This window comes from Carassius auratus, unplaced genomic scaffold (genome assembly GCF_003368295.1).
Source record: "Carassius auratus strain Wakin unplaced genomic scaffold, ASM336829v1 scaf_tig00037141, whole genome shotgun sequence".
NCBI lineage: Eukaryota > Metazoa > Chordata > Actinopteri > Cypriniformes > Cyprinidae > Carassius > Carassius auratus.
Window position 1 is genome coordinate 63889 of NW_020526358.1, and position 22148 is coordinate 86036.

Here is a 22148-nt window from a genome sequence, read left to right on the forward strand (position 1 = left end):
TACTTCAAATGAAAATAAATCAACATCTAAACCTTAGTTCATTCTCAATAAGATCTTCTGTAGACGTCTGACAGAAATAAAGTCAGTCTGGTTATTAATAAGTGGAGCTGGAGCATGGTTTAAATCAAGGCAATCTATTTACTCAAACGGTTTGAGTAAAGTTTACTTATCGTGTTTTACAGTGCTATTTCTTTTGTCTGTTTTCTTAATTGCAGAATATTTATCATGTGCATCCAGTCCTTCGTGCTGTCTTTGCTGTAAACTGGTTTAAAGGGACAGAAGTGAGATACTTATTTACCCTCATTTGATAAAACTGTTTTGAAAAAAAAAATTTTACATTTAGAAATTTCTAGAATATCTGTTTCGGGTTTTTTGTTAGTGTAAAAACTTTTCCAAAATAAAAAAGTAAGTAAGTGAAGTTTTCACTTATTTTTCACAAGATCTTGAAGTGTTCCTGTAGCTCAGTGGTAGAACATTGCATTAGCAAGCGCAAGGTTGGGGGTTTGATTCCCCGGGAACACATGAAAGGTGAAAACTGTTAGCCTGAATGCACTGTAAGTTGCTTTGGATAAAAGTGTCTGCTAAACGCGTTAATTTAATATTATTTAATTAAATTTTATTCAATAAAATGTACTTATTATTATTTTATTTTTTTTACTTAACTTAGTTAAGTAGATTTACTTAATTTCCAAATGTGTTAAATTTACTTGAAAAATGCTTGTGCAAAAACTTGCCAAATAAAAATTAAGTAAATTAAGGAAATATTGCACAATGCCCATAGGCCGGATGTTAAATTATAACAATTACCAAACAGACAAAACAACATTTAAATTAACAAACGACCACTAGCCGGACTCCATCCTAGGCCCACCTAGGTCCAGGTCATCAAAAAACAGTGGTAGCAGATCCCCAAGACACTCACACACACACAAAGAAATACAAAGTAAAATGAAATGAGGAAAAACAATGGTTAGTGGCCAACGAAGGCAATCCTCATTTTCTTTGGACACCAGCCTAAATTGATTCAAGCTATATACCCCGTAACAATAAAGTTAAACGGTATGAATGACTAATAGCTGTGCACTATCCTCGATGTTACTCGTTACTGCAAACCCCTGTAGGATCACTACTTGCTATTATGCGAGCGAGTGTTTGTAGACTCGTGACTTCTGGCACCATTTACTGGTTACCATACACGCTGACACCAAATCGAAGTTCTCCTGTTTACACAGCCGAATACCCAAGAGGCTCGCTCTTCAACTGGCACCGCATTTTTTCTGTTCATGTCTCACAACACATTTAAAGGGACACATCACTTGCGCCACCTGATCCAAATGATCAGTGCCAGTGAGCAGGCCTTAAAGGTACACTTCCCATCTCATCCGCCCAACCCACTACAGTACTATGCTGCAAGTTTACTCGTAAGCTTTCTTTAAGTTAACTTTGCATCATACTTTAAGTATATTATTATGTCTCAATTTAAGAATGTGGATATATTTTTTTATATGAAAATCTGAACATATAAAACATCAAAAGAAAGAAAAGGGTTTCTGCTTGTAAACTAAAATATTCTAGCTTCATGAAACATTATTATATTTTTTTATAAACATGTGGATAAGTTTTATAAATAAAAAAATAAAGAAAGAAATAAACAACATTTTAAACAAAGGACTATAAACTGGAATCAGAATGATAATCAAGATGGAGTCCAAAAGCTTGACAATCATTATTACCTCTTCAAGGGTCAAAAAGATAATGTTAGATTACTTGTGAAAAATTCTGATGTTTTTCGGTCTCTTCTTTGATGTTTTTATGTTTTGGACATTTTGTATAGAAGATGTGTAATAGCGCCCTCTACCATACACAATGGAAAAGTGCTTGGAGCATAAGTAGGCTGTAGCACAAAATATATCAAGTATAAGTCAAGTATACTTAAATCTCATTTTAAGTATATTTCTGAGAAGTGCATATAAAGTAAACAAAGTATACTTTCCTCGTTTTTTAAGTTTCAATGACCTATACTATAGCAAACTTGAATAGACTTCTCTTTTTTTAAGGGGAGTCCTGAATGGTCATACGCAGCATGTGTGAAATAATAGCTTCACTTCCCTTTTTATTAACCATATCTCTCTCTCTCTCTCTCTCTCTCTCTCTCTCTCTCTCTCTCTCTCTCTCTCAGAGGAAGTGGGCGTCTCTGTCACATTCATCTGTTCGTGTTAAACATGTGACCAGGAAAGAAACAGTAAAACTCATCTGAACACACATCGAGAGCTTCAGAAGAACTGAATCCACTAACAACAGAGAAGATCACTGAAGAAGAGAGAAGAATGAAGATCATCTGGACTTTCACTCTGCTGATGATTCCTGGTGAGAGTCTGAACTCAGTAAATCACTCGAAACAGCACAGACTTTCACTTCAGCTCATGAATTCACTCTGAAAAACTTTCATCTCTGTTCATTCTGATATAAATATGTGATTGTTGTATTAAGATGCTGGTTTGTTGTAGGTGTGTTGAGCTCCATCAGTGTGACAGGATATTCAGGAGGAGGAGTCAGCATCACATGCAGATATGATCGAGGATATACAGACAAGAACAAGTATTTTTGTAGAGGACAGTGGTCATCATGCTCTGACCTCATCAAGACGGATATTAAAAATAAATGGGTTGATTCTGGAAGATTCTCTCTGTATGACGACACAAGAGCAGCCGTTTTCACTGTGACCATCAGAGATCTGAGTGAAGAGGATTCTGGGACGTACCAGTGTGCGGTTGATAGATCAGGAATAGATTCCTACACTGAAGTGAAGCTGAATGTTGTAACAGGTAAATGAAACCCTCAAACTCACAATGGTCTACACAACACCACAATACATGTGGTTAACATGTGTAACCTATAAAATATGCCATCAATAGCTTTTTCTCACATTTCACTGCTGGTTATATATGCTTTATATAATTGTGTATGTGACAAATAAACAAATCTTGAATGTTTTTATCTCTCAATGTAAGATTTATATTCACAAATTTAACTTGCGTTCATAAATGGTGCATCAAAGTGACCAGATGTGTTCATTGACTTGTATGTGCTTCTGACAAATGATTTGTGTTTTACAGGTCAACAAATCAGGACGATGACCGGCTATTCAGAAGGAAACATCATTCTAAACTTTAAATATGAGATGCATCAAAAGAACCTTTTGATAGATGTGTGTAATACTGAAGTACTTCAATGTTTTACTCTGAAAAAGACTGACAAAGCAGCAGAATGGACACAGGACGGTCGATTCTCTGTTCATGATGACAGATCTGCTCGTCTCTTACGTCTGTTTATCAGAGAACTGAATGTGAAAGATTCTGGAAAATATAAGATTATAGTTACAGTTTCTGAAGACTACAGTTTCTTCTCTGAGTTTTACCTGGACATTAAGAAGGGTGAGCCATTTTTATTCACACATGCATTGCTTTATATGGTAAAATTCATGAATCTGGTGTTTAATGTGAACTTGATTTGTCTCTCAAGCAGCTGATTGCTGTCAGAAGAGCATCAGTCTCTCCGCTGCTGCAGGAGCATCTGTGAACATCAGCTGCAGATACCCACAATCCCACAGTGCTGATGTGAAGTTTGTCTGCAGGAGATCTGGATCTGATCTCTGTGCTGAAGAGACGTCTGTGAAGGAGAGCAGAAGATGGAGCGCTGAGGGACAGATGCAGCTGTATGATGACAGAGAGCAGCAGCTCCTGACGGGAATCATCAGTCATGTGACTCAACAACATTCAGCTGAATACTGGTGTGGAGTTCAGTCTGATCCAGGACACAAGAGCTTCATCACACGAGTCCTCGTCAGCGTTACTGGTACAGATGACTTTCTCACTCATAATAATCAACATAATTCAAAATCACATTTAGCTTTCAATCAGCAGATCACTGTATTCTGTGCTGCTTGACTGAGCAAAGAAAAGTGGAAGTGTACAGAAATGGAAGAAAAAGAGGAAGTGTACAGAAATGGAAGTGTAATTGCAAAACTGCTGCAGTTTATATTCAGTAAAACCAGTTTTGTGTAGAATTATAATGCTGTTCTGCAAATGCAGTGGTCAGTGTTAGTGTTTGTGACTGTTTTATTCATACGGTTCTTCATGCATGTATGTGTATGGATAATTTATTTACTAGCGTTATCTTGGGAAAGGCTACAGCAGCGTGTGAATGCAGGACCTGCAGATCTGCACGTATTTAAAAGCAGAAGATTGTTGTTCTTCATGTGGTAATTGCATATTTCAACAGTGTTTGTTGTTGCAGCATTAGTTGGTCATTCTGACACATTATAACTACAGTTTTTAAACTAGATCAAGTTTGCTCATCCTGATGCAGTATCAGTACAGGTTTCTCATCACTTCTGTGAGTCATTTCAGTAGTCTTGTACTATAGTGAAGAAGCTGCAGTTAAAGATGCTATGAACTCTTTTATTCACTGAGAAACCACAGGCTTCAGTCACAGAAACTCAAACAGACAGCTGGCAGATTTCTTCTCTGAGCGTCTCTGTATCAGCAAACATTCATTCTGGGAAGTGAATGTGTGACATCAGTAACATATACCATGGAAAAAAGTCATGTCATGATGTGTGTGTAAAAAATAAAAATAAAATAAAAACCTTAGAAATGCATTTTTTTATTGTTTTATATACAGATATTCCGAAAACAAATTCACCACTGCCATCATCATCACCAACGTCATCATCATCGTCATCATCATCATCATCATCATCATCATCATCATCATCATCATCATCATCTGCTTCTTCTTTCTCATCGGTCACATCTCCACTGATCACAAGAGTTTCAAAATCATCTCCATCCAGTTTCACATCTGCAGGTGCTGAAATACAGTCATGTGATTCATGGTGTATCTGAATGATATTTCTAAACACTAAAAAACTAGATTTTTTTTTTACTCTGGCAAAATTAAAGTAATTAAATATTTTGAAATATTAATGTAAAATAATAGTATTAAGCATAATAATAATAATAATAATAATAATAATAATAATAATAATAATAATAATAATAATAATAAACTAATTGTCTTCTTGTAAATGTAGACCTGCTGAGGTGAATTTGCATTTCGACAGTTTGTATCAAGACGTCCGCAGCATTTGTGTGTCATTAACGAATATTTAACTTCCAGTAGCTTGCGAGTTCAAGAATAACGGCGACACACTGGATGCGTGGCGCAAGCGTCTCAGCTGCGTGGCGTGACCGTTTGTAATTCGGCTCCCATGTTAACAGGTTAGAGCAAACAGACTGCCTGTGTGAGACGCGCGGAAACCGCGTGCAAGCTAGAAATAGAACCGACGCCTATTTTTCACGCGACACGTGTGTGTGTTGGAAGCGTTTCCAGGCAAAATATAATAGGAAAATATGTTTATATGTCATTTTGCACACAACTTCATATTAATTCATGACACTTTGATGTTTGAAAGTCTATAGGTTGATATATATTCAGATATAAATGTAATTTAAAAAATAAATAAATAATTATCGATTTTCAAATATTGCACCTGTCAAACATAGTCTATTTTGCCATTCAATACTGTGGACGATGTCAGGCGTCAGGCACGATTCTGGTGTGTAAAGACACAGAAAACGCGAAGCAGCCGTCACGCAACTGACACGCAGCAGAAACGCCACACTCACGCCACGCAGCCAGTGTGTCACCGGCAGGGGCATCGGACTGGGGGTAAAACCAGGACTGATTACCAGGGCCCCAAAGGAAGAGAGGGCCATTGGGATATATATTATTTTACCTGGATATGTTCCAGGGGGGGGGCATGGGGGCCCATCAGGACTGCCTATGCATAGGGCCCGGGATCTTGTGCAACGCCCCTGGTCACCGGCCTAAGGTTTAGAAATCTTAGGGGCCGTTCACATATCGCACCTAAAAACGTGTGGAAAATGCTAGTTGCACAGCTTTCTCCTTATTTCCAAAGCGCTCGGGCAGCTGCACTCCTGAGGCGTCTGCCGTTGCTAAGCAACCATGACCTGCTCTCTCCATGAAGATGCGGAAATTTCAGCAAAGTAAAAATGGATTTGCAGCTCTAAAAATCACTTGCAGTAGCTCTGCTACTAAATTTATTTCAAAATGGCAATCCATATACAGCTATGATCAGCTGTTCCTTCATCTTGGCTGAGCTTTCAACATTGTTACAGGAAAGGATGAAGCTGATTGGTTGGTTCTTGTCACAAGCTGATTGGTTGGTTCTTGTCACATGACCCGCAGTGCACTTGCAGCATTTACAAAAGTTGAGATGTTTTTAACTCGATGCGGTGCGGACGCGCCTGGAAAAAACAATCACATCGCACCACGTGCGCATCACGACCGTGCCACTTCCATTATGAGTGTGCATACCGCTCGCCTACATTGGAAATAACGAACTTGAGCACGCAAAAGACGCGACATGTGAACGGCCCCTTGACCAGTTAAGCTCAAATGCTATTTTGGGGATTTCCGCCTGCCATTTTCCTACCTAAATTCAAAAGCTTCCCATTCCCACATGCAGAGGTGTACATACAAATGTTTGATATCATTTTAAAGGAAACCCTTTGACATTACATAAACACTGTTAAACCTGATAAAAAATGATTTAATATGTTGTCTGTGTTAAAATAAATAGGGAAAAAACAAGGCGCTTTATTTTATTTTTTATAAACTGAAGTTTGAAATGGAAGATGCTCAGGCAATGAAGGGCCTAGCAGCTTCAGACCTATTTTATGTGTTTCCAGCACATGTCAGCTAATAGAGTAAAAAATAAATTTGTTTCTATTATAATCTATTTAAAAGTTATTCCATTCCAACTGAAGGAAGGTATAATACCCTTTTTGTATAAAATATCCACCTTCCCAAATATGAAATGTTCCTATACATACATGCAGAGGGGAAATATGCAATATCTGTATTTTATTTTACAGAAAACACTTTGAAGTTACATACAAAGCTGCTGTTAGTGACGATTAGTATTTTTTATTTAGTTTTTCATATGATGAACCACCTCAATACAAAGTGTTTTGTTGTGTGTGTGTGTGTTCAGAACAATCTTTGAAAAAGGACAAGTCAAACTGCAAACTAGCAAACTGCTTTAAATTATGAAATATATCTGGTCTATCACAATCTAAAATAGAATCCACAATCTCCAGTTTCATATAATTTCATTTATGTCCATTCTGTATTGGTATACCGATTAGGACATCTGACCTGTCTCCATCATCTGTATCTGTCATCTTCCAGCATACCGTCTGTTTGTTTTGACGCATTATCAGCGCTAATCCGGGAGCCGGATGCTGGTAAACGACCTTCCGAACATGTACAGACGAATACATGTTCATCCACACAGTACTGGAATAATCCATGTGTATTTACTGTATCCCATCGGCCACCGCTGCCCCGGCGGATGTGGAAATGGTCACTCACTGTCCACTCCCTCCCCCCGCTGTTGACGCAGAGATGTCAAATTCAGCACCCCCGAGTGGAGCACACAGCTCAGACTGATAGCTAAAGGGACAAATAGTGCTTCACAAACGAGATCAGATCGATGTATTTTAAGACAGGCGCTCAGGCCCATCAAATGATATAGAGAGCGCGTCTTGCGCAAGAGCGCGTGTTTTCTGTATGTGCGCACTTGGACAAAACGCTTTATATCTCACAGAAGGAAGCACGCAGAAACGTAAAAATGGTCTTGTTTGAAAGAAGAGATTCTAATCTAAAAGATGACATCGAGTATATAGGTATTTGTGGCTGTTTGCAGCTGACTGAAGCGGTGCTACGAGGATAATTAATAGTTTGCACTGAGGTGAGAAATGTTACATTGCAATTTAATTGAAGATCATTCTATCTGTGATTGTCACACAATAAAATGATCTACATTGTCAAATTCCTGAGAATAAGAGCTTTCTTGTGATATATGGCTTGACTGTTTTGTGAAAAATATTTTAAATACACATTCTTCTGAAAAGCTTAATTTTACAACTTTATGAATCATAAAACCCCAATGAATGGTATTCTTTGTAAATAAAACACTCTAAGCTTTCAAATGAACCCATATATGGGCTGATACCATATAAGGAAGGCTTTGCAAGTGAAGCATGAACATTTTGCAGGCTATTTTTAGACCCAGTACTGGGTCCGCAGAGTTTAAGATTAACTAGGTGGGACTCTGCATTTCCATCCTCAAAAATAAAATGCTGTGGTATATTTTTGGGGTGTTTCCACACGGTTTAACCTCAGGTTACAGTATTTTTAAACACAGCGGGGTTACAGTAATGTTGTGCTCAAAAAGTCTGTTTATGACAATCTGAACAATCTGTACATTCAGCTTTATATGAGCATAACAGATGTGCAAGTGTGAGACGAGAACATTATTTACAGCACTTGTGTGAATGTACAGCGTGAAACCTTGAAACCTGCAGGCCCAGTTTCATAGTCCGGACAATCCTGTCACAAACGTCAAGATAAGGCCATGATCTGATCTGATGTTTGCTCAGATTGATCTGACTGATGGACCTGATCGTTTCTCCTGTGTTTACAGACTCTTCTCTGATCGTTCCTCTGCTTCTGCTTCTTCTGGTTCTGATCAGCGTTGGTCTCTTATTTCTGTTTCTCTCTAAGAAGCATCAGTCTCGAGGTAAAGCTCCTTCTTAATGTCTTTAGATGCAGAAACTCACTTCATATGGCGTTTAAAACAAAGATTTGTTCCTATTTTTCCATTTTGAGTCTGTCTCCATCTACAGACTGCAAAGAGACATGATCAAAATACAGATATTTGATGATACATGAAAACAGACTTCAATGTAGAAATGTGATATAATGTTGTTAATTTAGACTCTTGTTTTTGCAGGCGGTGATTCATCATCTCAGACTGGAGCAGAAAAACATGGAGTGGTTCGTATAAACTAATATGTTGAATAAATGTTAAAGTATTTTAAAATGAATTTCTTCAGAGCTGTAAATAACTTTTTTTCTCTGCAGGTTTCTCACACTGGTTGTGATTATGAGGAGATTAAAGACTCTCACAAACAGTTACCCACAAACCCCTCTGTTTCTCCTGACTGTGTTTATGCTACAGTTCAGAAAGACACTGGTGACTCTCAGATCTTCATCACATCTGCTGAGGATCTGAATTACTCCGTGGTTGATTTCCAGAAGAAAGCAGACTGCCCTGAGGGTGTCAGATTGAGGAATAATCAGGATTGCAGTGAATACGCTGCTGTCAATCATCTCACTGACTGATGACACACAGCAGATGATCTCAATCAACTGAAAGTTTTGATTTTGGGTTCAAGCTTCTCTGATTAGTATTTGTGTTATTTTTGTGGTTGTCTTCTGCTGTATATTTTAGACAGTCTTGCAGGTCAGACTTTTGACTGTCAATGTGAAGAATCTTTAAATGACAGAGCAGTGTTTTGTTCTGCAAAGAAATGATCAGAACAACCTCTGTGTTTTTGGTCAGCATTTGATGTAAAAATGTACCTAATATTTCTGAGATAAAAGAATATGCGCCTGTGATCAGTTAGTTTTGTTAATGTTAAACTACACGTCTGGCAGCTGCAGTTCTTCTGAAACTTTTATTAAGTCTCAGTGTTTAAAAGCTCACACATTTTTACACATGCAGCAGCTACTGCTTTTTTCCTCAGTGTTTAATAGATAGATTAAAAGCTCGATAACTTAGAAAAGAACATTTAGTAAACTAAGATGAAGCCGTGATATTGTATGCAAATATGATATGAATGCACTATATATATATATATATATATATATATATATATATATATATATATATATATATATATATATATATATTTGTGTGTGTGTGCACAGATAAATCATTTATAATAAATACAGTAATGTTCATTTGAAAAAAAAAAAAACAGTGCATTTTGATTTCACTGCTATTTTAATCAATCAACAGTGTGTTTATTTGGTCACCATGGTAACCGCTGCTGTTTGCACGTTTGTTCTCTAGATGTCGCTGTCATGTGACTCAACAACATTCAGCTGAATACTGGTGTGGAGTTCAGTCTGATCCAGGACACAAGAGTTTCATCACACGAGTCCTCGTCAGTGTTACTGGTACAGATGACTTTCTCACTCATATTCAATTTAATGTTATTTAAAATCACAGCTAGCTTCTGTAGCCCATGTGGGAATGTATTATGGGTTTCTGATCAAGATAAAAGTGTAAAACTGTATAAAGTTAGGTTAAAATATACTGTAGGAAAATGTGCTTGGAGATAAGGTAAACTAGCCTGGTAATGCCAAACTCTGTTACTTTGCTTTGCTTCATAGACAAAGTCTGGAAGGGCATAATTGACCCGCGTTTTCTTTCTCGTGGGGGGCTAATAAGCACATAAGCTGTGTCTCAAAGTTTAGTGTACACACTTTGAAGGCCACGGATTTCGAAGACCTGGGGCCGGTTGCATAAACATAGTCATTATCTTAAGACTGTGTCTAAGAAATAGTCTGACTAACTAAAGTCACTGAAGAAAGACCATTGCATAAAATAAGCTCACACCTATCTTTATTAAGACAGTCTAAATCGCAGTGATTTGTGGGAAAAATAATACGCTAAACAACTTAAACAAAATGGCCGACAGTTCGCGCTCGTCACAGTTTTCCTTTGCGGAAAATATTTGTATATTAGAGGAATACAATGCTGCTAAAACGACTCTAATGAACAAATTTAACGATTACAACGGCAATAGCAAAAAAACACAAAGCTTGGACAACAATTACAGAAAGAGTTAACAGTGTCAACCCATCTGTCAACCGATCCGTCAAAGATGTTCAAAAACGGTTTAAAAATATGGTTCAAGAGGCAAAAAAGGAAATTTTTAAGCGAAAAAACCCAGCAACAGGGGGAGGACCATCTCCTAAATTGAAAAGGACAACGGAAATGATCATCGAAATATACGGAGACGAATCTCTGATGTTTTGGGGAATCCCGGGGGGGAGGGAGAGCGGAGTATCCGGGCGGACGTTACCCACAGCGGTGGAAGATACACAGTCTTATACCGCTGTCACATCAAGCCTGCTTGGACAGTCTCGTGAGTAATAATGTTTCGATGGTGATTGTTTTTGCTTCATTTTAAACATTGTAGGGTACTGCTCTGTTTTAGATTGAGTAACACTTATTATCTTCTAGTTGACTGCGAGGAGACACTGACATTGGTCTCTCAAAATGACGAAGCTCCTGTTACAAGCCAGGATGACCAAACAACACAAAGTGAAGGTAAGCTATGCTTTCAATCTTTCAGCCCTCTACTATTCCTCACAACAATGTTTTTAGTTTAAAACAGATTAACGGTGTTCAAGTAAGCAATAACGCACAAGCGGCTGTGCTGTAGCCTATTGTGAGTCACGGCTGAAGGCACGACGCGAAGCGGACTTATTCAAGATACAGCACTAGCATCGAGTAAGCTACTTTATTGCTTAAAACGGTTACGATAAAATACAAATATTAGAAAATACAATAAGTGGACACAGGTTAGGGGAAATCACGTGCTGTGCAATCACTACACTGAAAAAAGTAATAAGTAAATTTACTTACTAGTTGCAGCAAGACAGTCTTTTCAGATTATATATAATCAGACTACTTTTGTCAATAAAGACCATTTAACCTGTTCAATGTTTCACAATTTTTTTGTGTGTTCACATAGCCTGTGACACACAAAAAAACCAGAAGTCTATGCAGTGTCCCAGTTTACATAGCTAAGTAATTATTTTGTGTGTGTTTTTGTCTAAAATGAATGAACTACAAAAGGGTGAAGTAGCATGTAGTGCATGTAGGAGCATGTACAACAAAAAATACAGTGCATGTCACTTTTCAAATTTTGCTAATGTTGTTCTTGTTCTTTTTTAAATTTATTTTTAAAGATGACGATTTGGACAGCACCCAAATGGCATCTGTGGGAAGTGGCTCAGACACCGAGAGACAGAAAGATGCTCCAAGCAAGATAACCATGAACAATATACTTGAAAAACAATATAAAATATTAACACTGGAAGAGACTAAACTAAAATTAGAAATACAAAAACTAGAATTATAGAAAACTAAGCTAAAGTTGGAGCTACAAAAACTTGGACATGAACTATAGATCTCATCGAACATTTTCCAATAACTAATCAAAAAATTGTCTATTTAATAAGTACTGGTATTTAATTTTGAATTTACATATGTAATGTTTACATACAGAATCTTTAGAGATATTTAAGAGATTTGAAGAATTTTAGTGTAAGTTAATGTGTAGTGATTTGAAGATTATATCATATTTCAGCTGATTGTACTGATACTATGCATCAAATATTTTGTAAGTATTGTCTCAATGAATAAATTATAATATGTCCACTTAATTTGAAAGTATAAATTCTTTCATTGTTCTCAGTCAAACTGAGAAAATGTTTTCTACAATCATCTGTCGAACGCCCAGATCCATCTTCCCCTCCTGCCTCAGTAATCTCCAAAGTGGGTTCTTCACAAATTTGGTCATGCTCCAAGTCTGGGAGAGCAAGATCTCTATTAAATGGAAAATGATATTTTACTCATTTAATTTAAAATCATTGGGGAATATGTAGCTAGGAGTTTTAATTACAGTTAAAAACATATTTATTACCTTGCCATGTTGTGCAAAACAACGCATGCACAGATAATGTTGCAGACTTTTTCTGGTTTCATTTTGAGCTCTGCATGCAGACAATTAAATCTTCGTTTCAGGACTCCAAAACACCTTTCAATAACATTTCTTGTTTTGGTATGGGCTGTGTTGTACCGAGCTTGAGGCACACTGACTGGATTTAATAAAGGTGTGAGTAGCCAGGGTTTTAGTGGATAACCAGAGTCACCCAAGAGCACACCATGCAATTCTCCTCTCTCAAATGCATCATGAATTTGGGAATTCACTAAAATTCTAGAGTCATGGGTTGATCCTGGCCAACGAGCAACACAGTTGAGCACTCTTAGTTTGGCATCACAAATAGCCTGCACATTAATACTGTGATAGCCTTTCCTATTAACGAACAATGGCTCATGAGTTGAAGGTGCTTGAATCCTAATGTGTGTTCCATCAATGGCTCCAACTACATTTGGAAATCCTGCAATGTTGAAAAAATCTGCCTTCACCTTGTTCAAGGTAGAGACATCAGTCGGATAAAGTGGAAGACTTCCTGACAGTTCACAGGCAACCTGACGAATAATTCTTGATGCTGTAGACTTGTGTACCCCAATTAAGTCTTCAGCTGTGTTTATAAAACATCCTGTGGCAAAGAAGCGTAGAGCTAGACATACTTGTAGAAGTGGAGAGATGCTGAAATTTCTTGAAGTTTCAGGCCTCAAATGCTCCTCCAAGTCCATTGCTAGTTCTTGTATTGCATGTCTAGGAAACCTTAGCTTCTCCAGCAGTTCCTTTTCAGAAAGGACTTCTAATGGGTTTGAACGATCTTTGAAAACTCTTTCTCTTCTTATTGCCCTTTCATAAAAGCAAATATTAAAATGTGCCATACCGCAAGACAAAGTCGGGCCACATTTGTGAATCTAGAGCACTTGACAGTTTATTCGTTTCCATGGCAACATAGATTGTAAAGGAAAGTTAGCCAAGGGGGAACCAGTCTTACTTTTTTGTCTTAAATTAGACCAGTCTAAAATGTTATGCAACTGACTTAAAAAGTAAATACCAGTCTTAAAGAAAAAAAAAATAGATGACTAACTTGCAAGACTAGTCTTAAATAGATTCATGCAACCGGCCCCAGGTCTCGGAAGTGCACGAAGGGCTCTCCGAAGTGCGTGAGATGCTCCGTCTTCGCAGGATTTCCTAATTCCGTCACCTGGTGTTTCCGATTAGCGCTCTGTCGCATAGCAAACAGTACGAGAGGAGAGCTGACGAGAGGACAATCCTGGACTGTAAGGAAGAACATTAGTTAAGTTTACTCGTACAAATATAAAGTAAAAAGTTTTGTTTTTATCACAGGAGAGCAGCACTACAAAAATATTGTATTTTGCAACATGATGCATTGTTGTAGATTACCCAACAGTGTATTACTAGGCAACTTTAAATTGAATAACATTGAACATATTTAGAAGTAAACTGCAACATACACAGTAGAGCAGAAGTAATATTAATGTAAAACCATCCTGACAAATTATTTTTCAGAATAATACTGTACATACCTTTACTCTCAATACCTTAAGTATATTAGAGTATAGAAGATAATACTTTTACTTAAAAGATAGTTCAACCAAAAATGTAAATTCTGTAATCATTTACTCACACTTAAATTGTTCCAGGTTTGGAATTTTCATTTTTGGGGTTTTTAAACATGACTAGTAGATTTTACCCAATATGGTATTGCTAGTTACTAAAAGTAGTTAACTTAAGCATCTCAATATTTCTTCTACTAATTACGTTGTCATGGAGCTAAACAATTTCTCTTTTCCTTCTTTCTCTAAATCAAACCTGAGCCCTGTGCAGGATAGAGCTGAATGTGCCAGCGCTGGACATGTGTTTAATGATGGGTGCCACGATCCAGACCCTGGTGTTTCTCTTCTATCTGCCAGAGATATATCATTCAGATGTTCTCCAGAGTGTTTGACATGTGCCTCGATCCACTGTCACTGCATTGTCCTCTGAGTCTGTGAGGAGATGCCCAGAACACATGGAGACAGCGCTGAGCTCAAACTGATGGGGTTTTACTGATGTTAATCCTAGATTACGGGGTTTTTTTTTTTTTTGTCTTTTTTTTTTTTTTTTTTTTCAGTGTGTCACTTGTGTATTTAAGGCTAAAGACATTAATATGTTGTTGTTGTTTTTTTTTTTTTTTTTTTCTGTAAAACTGCTTTGAAACAGCATTGAGTGTGAAAAGCAATATTCAAACAAATATGACTCTTTTAACAAGTCTTATTTTACTTCGAGTGATATTAGTCTTTTTTTTAGACTGGAGCGTCTAGATTCAGTCTGAGATAAAACTGTCTTTCTTTTAAGAAGTGAAGTGTTCATTTTAGCATTAATGACTTCAAAATCAAGCTTAATCACAAAATACTGTTTTCAGTAAAGTTTCAAACACTGGCAGACAGATGATCATAAACTCACAACACGGATTGAGACACTGTTATTATGTGGAGCTCCATCAGACTGAGCAAATAAACCATTTCTGTCCAGTGCAAGAGTTTGTTTATTTAATTTAAAATAAATCACATATTGTTATTTTCTCAAATATTAAACTAGTCTCTCAGTTATATTCTGTATATTGTACGTGAAGAAAGCAATTAGCGATAAAATGTATCTTTGACATAAAAAAATATAATAAATCATTATATATAATCAGCCCCAGCTGAAGGTGAATAACATCTCAGTTAGAGCTGCTGCTGTTTTCATGTCTGTCCACCAGATGTATTTTATTTCTAAAATCAATGTGATGCACTCAAGAAACAGTTTATTATACTCTTAAACATTTAGAAACATTATGATTCTGAGAAAATAATATTTTAAATAGTTAAAATCTCTAAAAAAAAAAAGCCTTTATAATGAGCTTTATGTACTTGTGTCTATTTTGTCCGAATCCTCCAGCTTCATGTCAATTTTGTGTGAAATACTAGTATCACTTCTCTCTCTCTCTCTCTCTCTCTCTCTCTCTCTCTCTCTCTCAGAGGAACTGGGCGTCACATTCTGTTCATGTTTAACATGTGACTAGGAAAGAAACAGTAAAAACTCATCTGAACACACATCGAGAGCTTCAGAAGAACTGAATCCACTAACAACAGAAAAGATCATTGTATACAAGAGAAGAAATTAAGATCATCTGGACTTTCACTCTGCTGATGAATTCACTCTGAAAAACTTTAAAAGCAAACTGAAAGTTCATTCTCATATAAATATGTGATTGTTGTATTAAGATGCTGGTTTGTTGTAGGTGTGTTGAGCTCCATCAGTGTGACAGGATATTCAGGAGGAGGAGTCAGCATCAGATGCAGATATGATAGAGGATATACAGACAATAAGAAGTATTTTTGTAAAGGACAGTGGTCATCATGCTCTGACCTCATCAAGACAAATATAAAAAATAAATGGGTTGATTATAGAAGATTCTCTCTGTATGTCGACACAAGAGAAGCAGTTTTCACTGTGACCATCAGAGATCTGAGAGAACAGGATTCTGGCATTTACTACTGTGGGACTGATATTTATGGAAAAGTAGATCCTCACACTGAAGTGAATCTGAATGTTGTAACAGGTGAGTAACTGAGACTCTCAAACCCATGATGATCATCAACATCACACACTCAACACTGACTGTGTTGTTACTCATGTACATATCTTTAAATGAAGATGAAGTATCATTACTGACTTCATTCTCTACACTCACTCGCTTAATTACTTAATTACAATGTATATCTTCTTTCAGTGAACTCAACTGAATTAAGTTCAGAGTACTCGTAACTGTTAGTTTTTTCAACTTAAATGGTTTAAGGCAATCAGTTTCCTCAAACGGTTTGAGTTAACATAACTTGTCAGGTTTGAGTGAGGCTGTGTCTGAAGTCAGCTGTTGTTCCTTTCTCTCTTTTCTTCAGTAATTCTGTTTGTTAACAGCAGGTGTTCATCACTAAAGCTCAATTAATCACTTAATCACTTAATTGCAATGTATATCTTCTTTCAGGGAACTCAACTGAATTAAGTTCAGAGTACTCATAACTGTTAGTTTTTTTCAACTTAAACGGTTTAAGGCAATCGGTTTCCTCAAACCGTTTGAGTTAACATAACTTAAGGATATCTGTTTACTCAAACCGTTTGAGTTAAGTTTACTTGTCAGGTATTACAGTCAAGGCAATCGGTTTACTCAAACGATTTGAGTTGAGTTAACTTGTCGGGTTTTACAGTGTATCTCAGTTATATTCTGTATATAGTACGTGAAGAAAGCAATTAGCGATAAAATGTATCTGACATAAAAATAAATTATAATAAATCATTGTATATAATCAGCAGCTGAAGGTGAATAACATCTCAGTAAGAGCTGCTGCGGTTTTCATGTCTGTCCACCAGATATCACTGTCTCTAAAATCAATGTGATGCACTCAAGAAACTGTTTATTAAACTCTTAAACAGTTTGAAACCTTAATTAATTCTGAGGAAATAATAATTTATGTTAAAATCTCTGAAAAAAATGCCTTTATAATGAGCTTTATGTACTTCTGTCTATTTTGTCTGTGTCCACCAGCTTCATGTCAATTTTGTGTGAAATGCTAGTTTTCACTTCCTTCTTTATTAACCCTCTCCCTCGCTCTCTCCCTCTCTCTCTCCCCCAGATTTCTATATGTTTATGTAGCACTAAAATGTTAAACTGGTTAATTGTGCTGTGATATATTGTTAAAATGAGCTTTTTCCTTGAGGTGTCAGCTTCATTAAAATGCTGTAAATTGTTGTGGAGGGATAACTGGCAGATTGTTTGTGTTGGACTAATAACTTGATTGCCTTGTTGAATTATGAGGAAACAGGGTCACCCTGTCAGGGTGATTTCTGCTTAAAATGAGCTGAGGACCAAATTGTTTCTTGATGTGTTGTCTGTGGTCTTCTGTTATAGCTCTATCAATTCAATACATTTCTATTGGAGATAAATGTTGTTAAATAAACAATGGTTTGAAAGTGGTTGCTTATTTATTCATTTTTGTGAAAATGGAGAATATTTCCCTCCCTCTCAATGTAGTGGTCAATTTTACCAGATTATAGAGATGCTGATGTGTTTTGTTTTCATAGCATCATATGTGAGTGAATGTCTTTGATTGGGGACATAGTAGTGCATTTGTAGTTCTATGAGCATTTACATATTTGTAAATCAAATACACTTGATGACAGTTAGAATTTGAAGTATTGAGTATATTTACTGTATATTACAGTAATATATTCTGTATATGACCATATTATGGTGATCTTGGGGTCGTGATGATGGGTCCCTTGAATATTGTTGCCCAGGGTACAACAAAGTGTTAATCTGGCCCTGGGTACCACGGACAAGATGAAGTGCTTTAAATGCTGATTAGCGGGGCACTTGATCCGTGCGTGTCCTGGTAAAAATACAGAAAACTCTGCGACAGAGACGGGTGCAGTGGGGACAGGTGCGACAGAGACGGGTGCAGCGGGGACAGGTGCGGCGGAGACAGGTGCGACAGAGACGGGTGCGGCGGGGACAGGTGCAGCGGGGACAGGTGCGACAGAGACGGGTGCAATATTCACTTGAAAGTGACAGTGAATCTTCTGATTCTAGCGTCAGTCTCTCTCAGAGTGACTTCTCTAGTCGAGGTTGTGAAGTCGAAGAGACGGGTGCAGTGGGGACAGGTGCGACAGAGACGGGTGCAGAAATCAGCGGGGACAGGTGCGACGGAGACGGGTGCAGCGGGGACAGGTGCGGCAGAGACAGGTGCGACAGAGACGGGTGCAGCGGGGACAGGTGCGGCGGAGACAGGTGCGACAGAGACGGGTGCAGCGGGGACAGGTGCGACAGAGACGGGTGCAGCGGGGACGGGTGCGACAGAGACGGGTGCAGCGGGGACAGGTGCGGCGGAGACAGGTGCGACAGAGACGGGTGCAGCGGGGACAGGTGCGACAGAGACGGGTGCAGCGGGGACGGGTGCGGCGGAGACAGGTGCGACAGAGACGGGTGCAGCGGGGACAGGTGCGGCAGAGACAGGTGCGACAGAGACGGGTGCAGCGGGGACAGGTGCGACAGAGACGGGTGCAGCAGTTCGTTGATAAAACCAGGTTTTTTATGTCGGAGAGTTTGCTTACAAACAATGAGTTATATCGACTAAAAAAGATTGTGAGTAAACTCACTTCTGACCATGCCAATGATGGTAGTGAGAAAGTATAGCAGCCCAGCTAGTAATGTGGTGTGTGTGTATGGAGTGCTAATTTGTGTCTTAGTCTCTTTCATTTCTCCAAGCATGAGTGAAGTGAATATTGTGACTTTACAAAAGGAGTAAGAGAAATTAGAAAAAGAACAGCTATGTTTGAAGTAGTTAAACAAAAAAGAATAGATGTTCTAATGTTGCAAGAAACACATTGAGGAATTGTGACTTGAGGAATGCTGCTGATTGGGCTGAGGAGTGGGACGGGGTCTCTGTGTTGAGCCACAACACCTCCGTCAGTGGAGGGGTGGCTATTCTTTTTTCTAAAGCTTTCAATCCAACTTCTTATCAGGTGGATGAAGTAGTTAAGGGCAGGCTTTTAAAAGTAAGAGCTATTTTTGAGAACTTTATTTTTGTTTTTATTTGCGTGTATATTCCAACCGCACCAATAGAAAGACTGATATTTTTAAATACTTTGTGTTCGGTCTTACAGAAATGCTGTGTAGAAGAATATTTATTCGTGGGAGGTGACTTTAACTGTACACAGTCAAACTTGGACAGAAACCATATTGAACCTCACTTGCCGTCTCGTAATCGTTTGATCCAGTTTGTCAAAACCCATGAGCTATGTGATGTTTGGAGACAATTTAATGGGGCACAAAAACAGTATACTTGGACTCATGTTCGTGACAGTGTGATTTCGCTGGCAAGATTGGATCGGTTTTATGTTTTTAAGCATCACTGTAATATTGTAAAGAAATGTTTAATTACCCCAGTGAGTTTTTCTGATCACAGTATGGTGCTGTGTTCAGTGTTTTTAAACTCCATTAAACCAAGAAGTGCATATTGGCAGCTTAACACTACTTTGTTAAGTGACAGGTACTTTAAGAACGTCTTTAAACTGTTCTGGGATGAGTTCAGAACCACAAAGGGTTCTTTTAAGTGTCTACGACAGTGGTGGGATTTTGGGTAAGCCCAAATAAAACAATTTTGTTTGCAGTATATTTAAAACGTCACTAGAGAGACAAGTTTGATTATGAACACCTTGGAGACTGACATTTTAAAACTTTTAGAATTAGCTGAGTCAACTGATGGCCGGAGGTATTTAGATTCATTGTCAAAGAAAAGGACACAGCTGGCTGATTTATTCAACATAAGAACACAGGGGGCTCTGGTCAGGTCAAGATTCCAGAGTGTGGACCAAATGGATGCTCCATCCAAGTTCTTTTTTAACCTGGAGAAAAAGAACCGTCAGAGCAGAGTCATCCATGCTCTGTGCTCTGAGTCTGGAGGTTTATTGACAGACTTTGCGGACATTCGCAAGAGAGCAGTTGTGTTCTATGAAAACCTGTATAAAAATGAACTTGGGCCACAATACAGGAGTGACAGTGATTTTTTTTCAGCGACTTACCCCAGGTGTGTGAGGAAGTCAATGCTGAGATTTCTGGTGCTTTGAGCATGGGTGAAATGTACAAGGCTCTACAAGGAATGGAGTCTGGTAAGGCGCCGGGCATTGACGGCCTGCCAGTAGACTTTTATAAGTCCTTCTGTTCAGAACTGAGTGAAGACCTTCTGGAGGTATTGAATGAAAGCTTGGCTGAAGGCCAGCTGCCTCTGAGCTGCCGTAGAGCAGTGCTAACCCTCCTGCCCAAGAAAGGTGACCTTACAGACATAAAGTGCTGGAGGCCCGTTTCGCTACTCTGTAGCGATTACAAACTGCTCTCAAAAACCTTGGCTAACAGGCTGGCAGGAGCGATGGATGGTGTCATCCATCCTGACCAGACCTACTGTGTTCCTGGTAGGTCAATATTTGACTATGTTTCTTTGATTCGGGATATTTTAGAGGTCTCCAAGATGGTGAATCTAGACTGTGGGTTAATCTCATTAGACCAGGAGAAAGCATTTGACCGTGTTGAACATCGCTATTTGTGGAGAGTTTTAGAGGCTTTTGGGTTTTGTCAAAATTTTATAAATTGTATTAAAGTTCTTTACAGTGGCGTTGAGAGTATTCTTAAAGTGAACGGTGGTTTATGTGCTCCTTTTAAAGTTCATAGAGGTGTCCGGCAGGGGTGTTCATTGTCTGGTATGCTCTACTCTTTGGCAATAGAGCCACTTTTACAGCAAATACGGGTCAAACTTTATGGTTTACGTTTGCCATACTGTGTAAAGAATCTTACATTGTCAGCTTATGCCGACGATGTCATAATTATGATTAGTAGGCAAAGTGACATCCAAGTTTTGTCAGGTTTACTTAAGACTTTTAAAGGGTTATCTTCTGCCAGTGTAAACTGGAGTAAAAGTGAAACCTTACTTTTAGGTGAGTGGGCAGGTGGGAAACCAGATCTCCCAAAAGGGTTAGTTTGGGGAAAATCAGGTTTTAAATACTTAGTAGTGTATATTGGTGATGAGTTAACAGTGCAAAAGAATTGGGAAGGAGTCATTGAAAGAGTGAAAGGCCGGCTTGATAAATGGAGATGGTTAATTCCAAAAATGTCATATAGAGGACGTATATTAATTATAAATAATTTAGTTGCTTCTTCAATATGGCATAGGGTTGCATGTATTGATCCTCCATCGCATCTGCTAGTAAAAATCCAGGCAATTTTAGTAGACTTCTTCTGGGATAAATTGCATTGGATCCCACAGAATGTGTTGTTCTTGCCTAAGGAGGAGGGTGGACAGGGCTTAATACACCTTCAAAGTAGAGTAGCAACTTTTCGGTTGCAATTAATTCAAAAACTTCTTCTTGGTTCAGTTGAATGTAGATGGTGTGCTGTTGCATATGTGATTTTGCGTAAACTTGAGAATCTGGGAATAGATAAAACTCTTTTTTTACTCGACCCACTGAAATTGAACACTTCTGGATTACCAGTTTTTTATAGGAACATTTTTAAAGTGTGGAGTCTTTTTGTTTTTAAAAAAACAGAGGATTCAGAGTCACTTCATTGGCTGTTAGAAGAGCCTTTAATCCGTGGAGCACGCCTGGATTTGTCTGCCAGTGGACTGTACCCAGGACTTAACAAGACACTCACTGACAGTAAAATCATCACTTTGGGACAGTTACTGGAAGTATCAGGAATGGATTTCATGAATGATGAAGCAACGGCTCAACATCTGGGGATTCGATCAACCCGTCTAGTTGCACAACTATTGGTGAAGTGGCAGATGCTCCTCAATGCAACGGAAAGACTTTGGTTGGCTGAGTATGGTGATGGTCACTGTGAACCAGATCCTGAAGACTCTTTTCCTTGTCTGTCTCTTTCACCGAATCTAGAAG

The 22148-nt window shown here is 38.2% G+C and overlaps 1 protein-coding gene across 1 annotated transcript in view; it reads left to right on the forward strand.

Annotated features, from left to right (window-relative positions):
- Nucleotides 1–22148, forward strand: part of LOC113082904 (serine-rich adhesin for platelets-like) — a 41979-nt gene that overhangs the window by 16101 nt on the left and 3730 nt on the right. The window contains exons 9-17 of the mRNA XM_026254321.1: nt 2508–2825; nt 3117–3434; nt 3523–3855; nt 4684–4869; nt 8576–8671; nt 8885–8928; nt 9016–9273; nt 9386–9397; nt 15882–16266. Coding sequence (XP_026110106.1) covers nt 2508–2825; nt 3117–3434; nt 3523–3855; nt 4684–4869; nt 8576–8671; nt 8885–8928; nt 9016–9273; nt 9386–9397; nt 15882–16266 — 1950 coding nt within the window. The remainder of the gene's footprint in view (nt 1–2507; nt 2826–3116; nt 3435–3522; nt 3856–4683; nt 4870–8575; nt 8672–8884; nt 8929–9015; nt 9274–9385; nt 9398–15881; nt 16267–22148) is intronic.